The 13,022-nt window shown below is 41.8% G+C and overlaps 1 protein-coding gene across 3 annotated transcripts in view; it reads right to left on the reverse strand.

The window, feature by feature from the left end:
* DYNC1I1 (dynein cytoplasmic 1 intermediate chain 1) overlaps positions 1-13,022 on the reverse strand; it is a 317,629-nt gene that overhangs the window by 72,331 nt on the left and 232,276 nt on the right. For all 3 annotated transcript variants that reach the window (XM_064575249.1, XM_045864670.2, XM_064575250.1), the window contains 3 exons: positions 7,658-7,804; positions 3,659-3,772; positions 1,059-1,192 (listed from right to left, as the gene is read on the reverse strand). In XM_064575249.1, coding sequence (XP_064431319.1) covers positions 1,059-1,192; positions 3,659-3,772; positions 7,658-7,804 — 395 coding nt within the window. The remainder of the gene's footprint in view (positions 1-1,058; positions 1,193-3,658; positions 3,773-7,657; positions 7,805-13,022) is intronic.

Below are 13,022 nucleotides of genomic sequence, written 5' to 3' on the forward strand. Positions count from 1 at the left end.
TCAGTCAAGGCAGAATTCTTATTACTTGGAAACTTCATGGTGGCTTGTATCTCATACCATCCCAGCCTCTCTGATTGAGAGGAAGAGCCCCAAAGCATCTCTCTATTTTACTTGGGTCATTATTATTTGGGTTATTATTATTATTATTTCTCGATTCCCCATATAGATTTTCAGCTCCTCGCTTACTATGTGTCAGGCCCTGGGCAGAAAATCAATGATGAAATGGAAAGAGTTTAGTAAGAGAAAAATGGCAGATGAATGAATAGTTGAAATAAAATATAATTAATGCTATTGTAGAAGCATATATATGAATATATAAAATAGCAAACCTATCTTTCAGCCTGTAGTCCAATCCCATTTACTAGACTTAAATTTTCTCTGTAGTACTTACCATCTCAAGCCACATATTCCCTTGTTCAGTAGTTTATTGTCTTTCACCCTCAACCAGAATATGAACTCCACGTCTGTTTTGTTCCCTACTGCATCCTCATGATGTCACGGTGCTGGGCACATGGTAGATTCTCAGTAAGTATTCCTCAGAAACACGAATGAATAAAAGGAATGCCAATTCTATGAAACCATAAAGGAGGAGAGGGTTTTCTCTGCTCAAGGGAGTCAGGAGAGGCTTCCATGTGGAAGGACCTCTGGGCTGGCTCTTGAAGGCCGAGGAGGAATGAACCAGGCCAAGAAGAGAGGAGAAGAAACAGGGTGGGAACTCATGGAGGTGTGTGGGGGTAAGCCGCGTTTGGGGACTGTTACCCCCATGGGTGTGTGGCTGGAGCCTGAAAGCTGAGGCTTGGAAGGAGCATGTAGTCAAGGGTCTTATATGATCTACTAAGCAGCTTGGGCTTTCCTCCTCAAGGCAGTGTGAACCATGTGAGGCTTACAAGGGCTAACGATCAGAGCAGATGGATGCTCTAAGATAATGGGAACTTGAGGTGTGCTTTGTATGTCTTCAGTTATGCCTTTCTCATAACGCAAGATGGTTCTAATCCAGAATGCAATAACAGACTTTCGGAAGTGAGAAACGCGTCATCGGTAAGAAAACACAAAATCACCTTCCATGACGACAGGCCGTGTAGACAGTACCCTCCTCACTGCCAACCACGAAGTTATTGACGTCTCCCGTCGGGAAAGCCATTCCGGTAACAGCCACAGGCTTGGACTTATTGTACACCAGCTCCATGCTCTCCTACCAAAACACAGCGTGGTAACGTTCCCTCTGTCAACTCCTCGCCATGCCAAAGATAGCACGGAAAAATCATTTGGCTCAATCGTCTGTTTGCTTTTCACACAGCATTACAAAAGACCCCGGCTGTGCCAGAAACCACGCGTTCCTGCCCCTGACACTCATGCTTCTGTGTATCTCTGGTTTCAGGCCGGCTGGATCTCATCCGCGTGTGCTGCTTCTTAAGTCAGGCAGAGATGACAGGTGAGAATTTTGAAACTAATGGGGCAGAAACTAAAGATAATACTGTAATGGTTACACTTGTCAGCCCCGGGCTTTAATAAAACACACAATACCCTCATATTTACAAACATGTTCGGCATCAACTGTTCGTGAGAGTACATGTGTATTAATATCAGATGTACTAAGCACATGTGTCAAAGCAGGAGTGTGTGTCCTCCATGGACTCAAACCAGAAAGTTGTCACTCAAGTCAGAAAAACCAGATTTCAACGGGGACATGATTTCATGAAGCGCAGCCGTTGGGTGTGTAGGCTTCTATTGAAGTAAGTCTTTAAAATAGCAAATGAAAGTCTTTTTTTTAAATCTCAGATTATTTTCAAAATCAGGAATCAAAGTATATTTTAGGAGACATTCTGCCGAATTCAGTTTAATGATGGTAAAGAGTAAGTATAACTAACACCCCTAAATATTTCTGGCTATTTACATTAAAGAGCCTACTTTGTGCACCTGGAGTAATTTTAAAGAAATCATTTTAGGGGATCATGTTGCTATAGTTGTTAGGGAGTTTAGTCTTTTTGCGCAAATTAATAAGCCAGGTCACCTGAGCCGAGGAGTCCAGAAATCGGCTGCGTGTGCTAACAGTCGGGGTAGCTCAGATCATATGGTCATGTGACATGCTCGCAGTACATGAGAGTCACACACACAAGGAGTGCATCCATGAGGGGACACTATGATAGTACAGAAAGCTGGACTGTCCAATGGGCTGTTCCGTCACTCAGATTAGGAGCAGGAAAGGTACAGTCTCTCAGTCACCCACTTGGAACAGAGAGGGAGAGGGCGACTGCTGAATGCTCCCGGTCTGCCTGCCATCCCTGGACATCTCTGTACAGGGACAGGAGTCGGTGGGCATGCTAAAACTCATAAAAGCGGTCTTGCAGCCCCTGTCCGACTGGTTTTAACTTAAACAAATGCACATTTAATCAGCCAAATGGGCAATTAAAAATTCCTAATTAGAGGGTTCGCTCTTCTATCTGTTTGTAATCTCCATGCTTTTAAAAGCAAACAACGTATTGCTAAGAATTTTAAGACAAAGTTATAAAATAGCCACACACAACTCCCAACTTGTATAATGGTAAAGATCAGTCAAAACAGATGAACTTAAGTAGTTCATCTTTAAGTTAAGCTTATTAGATCTTCCCCATCAACCCCCCACCCCAAATTATAAAAAGAATTTACTTAGTCTTAATATTCTCTACATCTGTATTTGGGAGACTTATGGGAGGTTCTTTATGGCTTCACATTTCCTTACGTGTTTTGGAACGCCAGTGTCTTCTAAAATTGTGAGCCAGACATTCTAGGGTCGTTATTCCAGGAAAGGGAATAGAATGTTAACACTGAGAATTATCTCCTAGATATCTTTATAATTTTCTTGATGTTACCCCACGTTTTGTCAAAGTCTCTAACACTAAACCCTTCTCTGCGTTTTTAGTTGGAGGACAATGAAATACTTTTCTTCCCCCACAAAGAAATGTGGACAGAATGCATCTCTGCCTGTGTTTATGCGTGCACGGACGCACCTTGTATACACACATATATTCTGCAAGTTGCATTTAGATGCCTCCCCCCAGTGGTCTCTTCCCCTGTGCTTCTTTGTTTGGTTTCCATTACTGTAATCAGTAGTGGTTTGGAAATTTTGGAATTTTTGCATTTTCAACTTCTCATTTGTTGAGCAAGGAATGGCAGGAGCCATCCTCACAAACATTCCAGAGGACAAAACAGATGGTTGGACAAATTCTTCATACACACAGGCGGTTGTCTAGGCTACGGATGCAAGCAAGGGCTTGGATTTCTGTTGCGCGGGGACACCTTTCCTCCAAGGCAAGTGCCCATAAAAGATTGCTCTGTGGAGCTCCAACTTCGTTTGCATTTGTTTAACAATGCTGTAGGGTAAGTACAATTCATACCACAGGCAACTTCTATAATTACTATGCTTTAAAATGGATTATTTCATTTTCACTTGAAACTGACCTAAGGATTAACGTATTACAATAATTACATGATTTACGGTAAAGGAAATGGGTTTTGGCTTCAGGAGGAGACTGCTGAAAGCAGGCCCCACTCTTTCAAGTGCATCCACTGGTTTTAGCTCCTATAGGATGTGAGGGTTTGGCTTATAGGAACTATGTTCCATTAGGCAAGTATCTCTTTTAACCAGGATGCTCTACTGTGTAGGGGAAAACAAACCCACCTGTGGAGTTGAGAGCATGTCCAGGCTCCAGGAACACATCTTACCATCAGTAGAGACAGTGATGAGGTTATGAGCGTTCTGAGTCCCCACAACATTTACACAGTACACGGGATGCTGCGAAAACGTAAACATGGGGGATCAGACGACGATCCAGGAGGAAATGCTTACATCGGAGTGTCCAACACATTACTCTAAAATGAGGATTAAAGAGTGACAGAATCCTCCAATAATACAAGCCTCAGGTCATTTGCCACTTTTGATTTGAACCTGACTGCTTCCTAAAAGCTCTGGCAGCAACGCCCAGGAGCGAAAACACTTCCCAAGCCTCACCTTGCTCCGTCAGGGGCAGCCCCCCGGAGCTGAAGGAAGCAGAGCAAATGATGATTGATGGGTCAGAAGCAGCATAGTTTGGCTGCTAAGCTCACCATGAGTGAGGAAAACAGACAGCTTTCAAAAGAGTACAACTATTGACTTTTGGAACGAATATGTGTTACTAAATCTGGAGGTTAGTGCATTATAATCACAGTGCCAAACGTTTGTTAACATTCTTTATAGAAAAGTGGTTAATATTCATCAGCCTCTTTAATTTGAGGGAGAGATATTGGTAGCAGGGCTTACTGGCACGAGACACCTCCTGAGATAAAATTAGGCTCTTTTGTGTCACTGCAAAATCTAGGATAATGATAGATTCATTTTTTAAAAATATCATTTGGGCTACTACTACGGAGGCTTCGATTTGGCCGGGGCCTTGAGGAAGGTCATTTATACATCCTGGGAATCATAAGCAAGATGCTCTAACCTCCCGTCATAACTCTGTAGAATCCTAAATGGTAGGCTAAAATCATTTGCAGCTGCACATTAAATACTAAATGGAAGGTTAGCATAAGCAGAACCTAGCAGTCATGTGGGTTAGATTTCAGGCAGCTTAGCCATCATGGGCCAAGCCACAACTTAGCTGGTGCCTCTCTGTGCAAATAGTGGACAGTCTAAGTCTTACTCTTGATGAGTTACTATCCATAATACCCAGCCACAATGACAATGAAACAATCTTTAATACTGGAAAGTTGATATTATATAAAGGATGGTTCCCAAACTATTATTATCATATAAACTCCTGGTCAGAAGGAACCGTAATCATCATCTAGCGCAGCTAGTCATCTGTTTCCACCAAGAGGTGGTCCAAACTCTGCTGAAACACCTTTCTTAAGGGTAGTCAGTTTTTGCACCAATTCCTGGAGATTTCTTCCTTCTACCACTGGGGATCAAGAAAGCTCAAGGAGATGCTTTTATTTAGTACAGTGCCCTCTGGGATCATACAGATCAAGTCCAAACAATATTTATAGAGTGTTGTTATGTTACCCCTCTCCCCCAGTCTTGTCGTACTCAGACTAATCCTCGCCAATTCCTCCAAAGGGTCTCGAGTACCCAGCTTTCAGGCTTTCAATACCCTCCCGATGCCGGTCACTCCCTTTTGAATATGTTATATTTTGTCTGAGCTCCTCTTACAGTGAAGTTCCGAGAACAAAACACAACTGTCGACCTATATTCTGAGCAACAGAATACAGAAATCTAGAAAGTGTTGAATTTTCACTTCTTGCATGATAAAAAGTACAATTGTATTTATATATGCTAAGATTACATTGGCTTTTTTGGCAATTGGATGGCCAACTGAATCCCTAAGTCTTGTTCACGCCACATTCCTACAGAAACTTTCAATCAGCCTTAGTGGATGTGGACAGTGGTGAGTACAGCAGGGATCTGAAACTCAGTGCTACCCTTATCAGGTCTCTAAGTTTCAGGAGGACAGACTGGTTGTGGGACTGTGTGCAATGATTTTTCCCAAGCCTCCGGTGTGTGTGGAACCTGCGAGCAGTGAAACTCAAGGCCCCAGCCACAAGCATTCAAAGCTCCATGTGGAAATCAAGTGGGAGAATGGATGAAACAAATCTTCACCTAAAAACAGCAGACAGTAACACTGAAGCACAGGAAAGCAAGGTCCAAATGTTGTTGTGAACCTGAAATCCGCCTAGTGATTTTCAGCAAGGGTCCAATGGGGTTTCATTGTTAACCACCAAGCATCAACACAAAGCACCAAAATTCTAGTGGATTGGGACTCCTAAGGGTAGTAATTGGAGGGAAAGGAAAGCATCTAGAAGAATGTATAGAGCTGAATGCCTCGAGTGCATGGTAGCCCCTCCCTAGCTTTAATCAGTACTACTAGCCTGTGCTTTCATGAGTAATAAAACTCGGCTTAAAAGAAAAGAGAGAGATGTAAAGAAACCAGAACAGAAGCAGACACGTGGGAAAGCCTACACACACACACACACACACAGAGGCATCCACAACTCTACTTAATGGAAAGAAAAAAGCAATGCCACAGCTCATTTTTCCAGTATACATGCCAGATTGTTTTTATTTATTTAAGGAATAAACTTACTGTGTGGCAGAAGGGTTTTGCTTTAATTAGGATTTCCTGTTGTCCCAAATGCATATGTGTGGTGGGTGTGAAAGGAAATTAGTAATCTGTGGCGGGCCTCTTTTTCCTTAACCACTTTTGATCCTGGTACCAATCAGCCAGGCATTAGTGGAAGTTGAAAGGCAGTCACAAAATTAACTGTGCCCTTTTAGCTATGGACTCAACAAAACGCAGCAAGAGGGGAAAAATGTTTTATTTTTGAACAGAAATATGTTACTGTTTGATAATAATAGAATTTTAATTGTAATGATCATATCCTAAGTTACTTGACAAAGAAAGCTTAACTCTTTGGAAGAGCTCCTGGATTTGGATTTTCCCCTGAAACTTATTGCTCTAACATTTGGATTTATAATTTTTGAAATTTCATGAGATGTGCTCAGAAACACACCAGATATGCGCATCCAGCCAAGAAGTGGTTTCATACGACTTGAGCACAAACACCTGTGTCAAGCTGTCTTCTCCTGGGTCACAATTTTCTGTTATTAGTTTGCAGAAATGGGGTAGGCAAGAGCAATTTTCCAAGATTCCCAAGAACTCATTTCACCTGCATGTGTCTCAGGCCCAAGTCAATCAGAATTAAGGCTGACTTGGTATTTGTCATTTCCCATCATCAATCTTACAAGGGTGGAAGAATTTCCCTCTTCATGGTCCTAGCAAAGGCAGCCAGCAGTCCTTTCTTAAAGTTAAAATGGTTTTGAGGCCAGTGGATGGAGCAAATGAGGCAACCACATTAAGGAAATTGAAACAAGAGTTGAGCTGTATCCTTGGGCATAATTTGGGCATTTCAGAGAAAGAACATCAGTTACTCTGCATGTCAAGGTAGCAAGGATTGATGGAGACATGCCTGTCTTCTCATTCCTTCTAACAGATGCTAAACACACCTGTCATTCTCTTAAAGGAAATGACAGAGTAGTTGTCTTATGAACACTATACTGAACCTCTTCTGCGAAATTGTGGGTAATGGTTTTGAGATGTTGACTTTTAACCCGAGGGATTATATTGTCACTGTAGACTTTACCATTGAGACTTACAACCATACATTCCAGAATTTAAAGTTATAGCACTCCCTCAAATCACAGATGGAAAAGGACTGTTGGCAAAAGTCCCATATACCATCCCTAGACATGAAATGCTTACTCTTCATGGCCCATTTGAAAATATGAGTTTCCACGTTACAATGTCAATGCAAAGAGTTTCTTTACAACAATTTCACAGATACCTCTTCCCAAGTTTCTCCCTGTGTCCTTTTGTAGTTTTAATCTGTCCCCACCTCACCAATGGTCTTTGGTGCATCCAGAGAGATCCCTCCTCTGTGCTAAAACTTGTAGATCATTAAGAGATTTTCTCTACACCCAGTGCTTCCTTCACCTACTTTTTGCTCGGCTTTATTTCAGTCTGTCAGGATACAATTGCTACAAATTACACACTTCTAACTTGGAGTTACTGACCACATGCGTACTTCTGTCAGTTATCCCCTTTCAGGGCTTGGGTGGCTGACAGAGAAATGACAAAAACTGACTTACGGTGTGGGCAGCAGCTGACAAGGGTGTCCTCTGCACTGGCGTCCTTCGATGACTGCGATTATCCCACAGGACAATCTGGCCCGAGTAAGTCCCACCAACCACCAAGTTGGGATGGAAACGAGCGAAGCACACAGACATCACAGAGGACTGAGAGGAGAAAGGGGAGAAACGTGTACTGTGAAATGGTTGGCGAAGGCTTGTTTCTTCCTGAAGAGAAAACAGTTCATCACATCAACTCAACACATCCTGGAAAACATAAAGCAACTCTTAAATGCGTAGTCAGTAGAATATTTTGTACCTCGACACAGACTTTTCCCTTGAGGGGTTGGTCAATGTTTACCCCGTGAAACTTGAAATTTGACATCCTGGCCATGTCTTCAAATAGGCATAAAACCAAGCTTATGTGTGTCATTGTCTTGTGGTATGTAAAGCTTGGTTTATGTGGACTTTTCCCATTTTACTGACAAAATTGCATCAGAAGTAATATTAATTCTCCACGAAAGTCTTTACAAAGCAATTCTTTACTTTGAGGGCATGGCCACATCGAGTTATACTATATACAGTGTTGGCAAAACTTCAAGGACCTTAAGACGTGGTGCTTTTTTTTTTTTGGTTTTGTGTTCTCGCCTTAATGTAGACTTCTAGGAAGTATACTGACCTCAGACTGCTCCAACTGGTTCCTCCCCAAATTCCCTCATCTCCCATGGGCATTCTCTTGACCTTGATCCTGCCCACTTCAGACAATTCTTAATGTTATTCTTTGCCTATTTTAACAAACAGTCAGAAGTGGATTTCAGTCCAGCTCTACCAGGGCCTGTCATAGCATCACAAATTTGGTTTCTGAAATTCCACAAAAGACTACTGGGCACTACATTTTATAGGAAATTACTTAGAACCATGATACACTTAAAATCAGATAAGTTGGCCGTTCCACATTTGCAAAAAAAAGTCCATTTTGATCCCCACAGTGCTTCCATGTTTATGTTTATATGTGGAAGCAATTTTTTAAAATAAATACATTTCATCCTTTCAATTAAATTCAATGAATGACCTTACGTGTGAGAAAGGCATTGTACCAGGCATGATGGGAATACAAAGGTAGTCATTGCCCTCAACAAACTTGTGCCCTGATAAAAGAGAAAAGCATGCATGCCGATGAACAGAGCTGCATATGCTGCTAGTCCATATATGCTAGTCCAAGCCTTCCTATGAAATAGAAAAAGATGCCTCTCTGCATAGACATAGACATGTGGGGAGGTGCATGCCTTGGCAAGTGGAGAGTAAGGGGGATCTTTGTCTTCATTTATCCCTTGGGTTTGACATCCTTGTGCAGGACACAATTTGCACACACAAAGAGCAGCCTTGAATGTGATGCATGCCATGACTAAATCATCATAGTAGCATGTGTGCGTGCATGTGTGTCCTTCTGTGTGTGACAGGGGAGGTGGGAAAGATTAGTTTTAGCTAGGGGAGGGGAGAAAAGAGGAGAGTGGAAAGGGTGGATGATTAGGAAGACCTCATGAATGGGAATGTTTCACCCCTTGAAGTACCTGCGGAACTCTCAGCAAGTGGAGAGGAAAAGAAATAGGCATTCCTGGGAGATGGGGTAATAGGATGAAAGACTGGAGGCTGGTAAAGAGCCCAAACCAGCAGTCTGGTTTTGGTGGGAAGGAGCTTGAACGGAAGAGGCAGGTAGTAGGGAATGTGGCTAGAGAGGTCACCTGGGCCAGATAAAAGACGGCCTTGAATGGCAGGCACTGTTTGGATTTTTTTTTGTGGACGATAGTGAGCAAGAATAGCTTTCTGAGGAAAAATGTGAGAGGATCAAAGGTTGTCACTGATAGGCCAGCAAAGTGAAAAAGTGATTGGAAAAAAAAATTATGATCTCTTCCTGAATGGGAAGCTAAACATCCATTTCTAAAAAGATCAGATCTACTATCAGCCTAAGTCTTCCTTGTCAGAAAGAGCCTCAGATACGCTGAGGTAGAAGAAAGAATGCAGACTATTTTTCAATGTCATGTTTTCCTAGTTTGAATGATTTTCAGTTCCAATTCCTTGAACATGATTAGATGGAGAACATGCTTGTGCCCCAATCTGGTTTTCATAAAGTTCAAGAATAACTCTCAATAATGATACTGAATTAAAGAAAAAGAAAATAATGCTGGTCAGCTTCTTGTTTTACACATCCCACAGAAGCGATTCTTAGTTTTCAACTGATGAAATTCTTATGTTGCTCGAGCTATGTTGGAAACATTTTCTTTAAAGCTTCAGAAAGACTTAAAATTATCCAGGTGGTATCAGCCATTGAATTTACCAAAGCTCCGATCAATATGGATAAAGGAAGGTCATTAAATTTGAAAAATCCAGAATTCAACCACTTGATTGCTTCTGTGTTTCAGTTACATCTCAGCAAATACCACTCCAAACCTTTTCTCTAAACTAGAGAAAAATAAACAGTGGAGGTACTTCTACGAAACTGAAACACATAGTTGTCAATCACCTAGAATCCAACTCCACAAAGTGAGAACACTGTCTAATTCCTACTTTTTCATTCCATACTTTTTCATTCATTATTTGTTCATTATTCATTGTTCACTTAATCATCAAACACATTTCCCACTAAGTACTAATGAAACCATTTCAAGGAGTTTTAAATGTGACAAATGCCCCCAATCTCGAATTCAGAATTCTATTTGCATTTGATAAAAAGTCAAATTCATGCTAAAAAAAGAGTAACAATACCTTAGAGCCCCAGAGTTCTATCACCAAAGTCTACTTTGTTCTGCTGCAAACCAAAACATGAGGACAAAGAGAAGACACATATTTTTATTTTCTATTTGGAAGATTAGCAATGGAGGAGAAGTTATGTGATTATCAATTTTGTTTATATTTTAAGCATCAAACATTATTTATAATATGTATTCTATGTATTCTAGAACATAAAGGCTCAAGACATCTCCAGACTGTGCCTCATTTGACATACTATCATTCATATGGAAACACTAAGCCAGTATGATCTCAATTATCTAGATGTAAAGTTTAAAGTTTAGTCATTTCTTGAGATGTTTTTAAGTACCCTGATGTTTGATGTAATGGTGGCAAACATTTGGATGATTGACTGAAGTTTTTATTTTTCATCCAAATGTTTAGGTTCCTACGGTCACATGGGAACAGTCCCCCAATTATGGAGAAAGTTCTTCTAATTTGGAAAGTCTGCACCAACCCCTAGGAGTAAAGTTTTAGAAAAACCCCTGCAATCTCCTGCTGCTAATACAGCTACTGACCTAGTTGTTGTTGCCAATTGTCTTGGAATTTATTGACTGTCAGCATAAGGAGCAAAGGATGATATCACCCTGTCAGTTATAACGATTTGGTAAAGAGTAAAAAGAGCATTCCAGAAATACTGATTGACGCTACTAAAATATGCAGGGTTTTTTTTTTTTTAAAGATTTTATTTATTCATTTGAGACAGAGAGAATGAGAGAGAGAGAGAGAGCACATGAGAGGGGGAGGGTCAGAGGGAGAAGCAGACTCCCCGCCGAGCAGGGAGCCCGATGCGGGACTCGATCCAGGGACTCCAGGATCATGACCTGAGCCGAAGGCAGTCGCTTAACCAACTGAGCCACCCAGGTGCCCCTGCAGGGTTTTTTGTTGTTCTCATTTGCACAGTACATTTTCTGAAGACATAGTATATGAAAACCATTATTAATAATATTAACGTTATTTTAAAAACTTCATCACTTTCCTAGGCATTTAAAATTTTGTAGCCAATTCAGTTATTCAGGGTCATAATAAAGCATTATTAAAACTATATGATTAATACAATTTAGACAAGCAAAATTAATTGGAAACAAGAAGCTGCTTTGTTAGTTTTTTTTTTTTTAAGATTTTATTTATTTATTTGAGAGAGAGAGAGAAGGAGAGACAGCGAGAGAGCACAAGTGGGGAGGAGAGGGAGAAGCAGGCTCCCCGCTGAGCAGGGAGCCTGAAGCGGGACTCGATTCCAGGACCGCAGAATCATGACCTGAGCCGAAGGCAGATGCTCAGCCGACTGAGCCACCCAGGCGCCCCTATTCTTAGTTCTTTAAGAATATATATCTCGGTGCGTCTGGGTGGCTCAGTCGGTTAAGCGTCTGCCTTCGGCTTAGGTCATGCTCCCAGGGTCCTGGGATCGAGCCCCATGTCAGGCTCCCTGCTCTGTGGGAAACCTGCTTCTCCCTCTCCTACTCCCCCTGCTTGTGTTCCCTCTCTCGCTGTCTGTCAAAATAAATAAAATCTTAAAAAAGAATATGTATCTCTATAAATATTTTTGGAGTTTTAACTATTTCCTTATTTTATTCTTTAAAATATCAGAGTCTTAGATTCATTTTGAGAAATAACGCATGGCCTTTAAACATTCAAATCAAGTAGTTTACACGAGTGGAAGAATAATGATAAAGTTGATGAGAATTTCTGGACAGTGTTAATGTCTAATCAGTGTAAGTTTTTCTGACACTGCAGTTGTATGTTTTTACAAGGCTAGTGAGTTCACTATCTGGCCCAGAAATATGATTGACTCATACAGTAAAAGCTTGATATAAAACCAGTGAGTCTGACCGGCTATATCCCAACACAAGTCACACAGAAATAGTATTATACGAGGAACCACCGTCTCCAAGAGGACGAGCACCACATTTTGATTATCAGCATATTATAGTTCCATCCAATCAGGACAAGCAAGGTTTGGGGACTATGTTTAGAGCATCTGGGCATCTCTATTGACAATTTCTGGTGCCCTCCACAGATGTGGCAGCCCAGATGCTCTGGAGGAAACTTTATTTTTTACTCTTGAGCAGACTGCTTGGTTACTGGCTGTCCCTGCAAAGGCAGCCCTCGCCCTTGTCCCTCTGGCCACACGTCCACTTGCACATGAGCTGACCCACTAGACAGGGTTCCACACTCTCCTCATCTATTTCAAAAAAAGGCAGTTATTTTCTCCCATTCACAGGGTGAATTCAGAGACGAGATGGGTGGAGACTCCGCTTTCAAGGGCTCCCTCTGCTCGCTGCACCCCCACTGCATTCAACAGCAGTCAGCCCCAACCCCTCTTTCAGTGGCTGTGGGGGCTGTTTTCTATTTTAGAGAGCTAATCTTGGCCAGTTTCGGGACGGTACTTCCCCTTAACCACAGCCCCAGATGCCCAGGACAAACAGCCTTGGTCACTGCTGGCTGGGCAGCTTGCCCCTTATGTTCACATTTGATATGGTTGCCCGAGTCCTTTTGTGTGTGGCACTCTGCCCACTCCCCAGCCACCATGCCTGGGTGGGAGGGAGAGGGGTCTTGCATTCAAAAGCATCTCCTATTTCAAGTACCATCTCTTCTGGGG

This window comes from Mirounga angustirostris, unplaced genomic scaffold (assembly GCF_029215605.1).
Source record: "Mirounga angustirostris isolate CCGP_5_RB_7025 unplaced genomic scaffold, mMirAng1.0.hap1 SCAF_12, whole genome shotgun sequence".
NCBI classification, from domain to species: Eukaryota; Metazoa; Chordata; class Mammalia; order Carnivora; family Phocidae; genus Mirounga; species Mirounga angustirostris.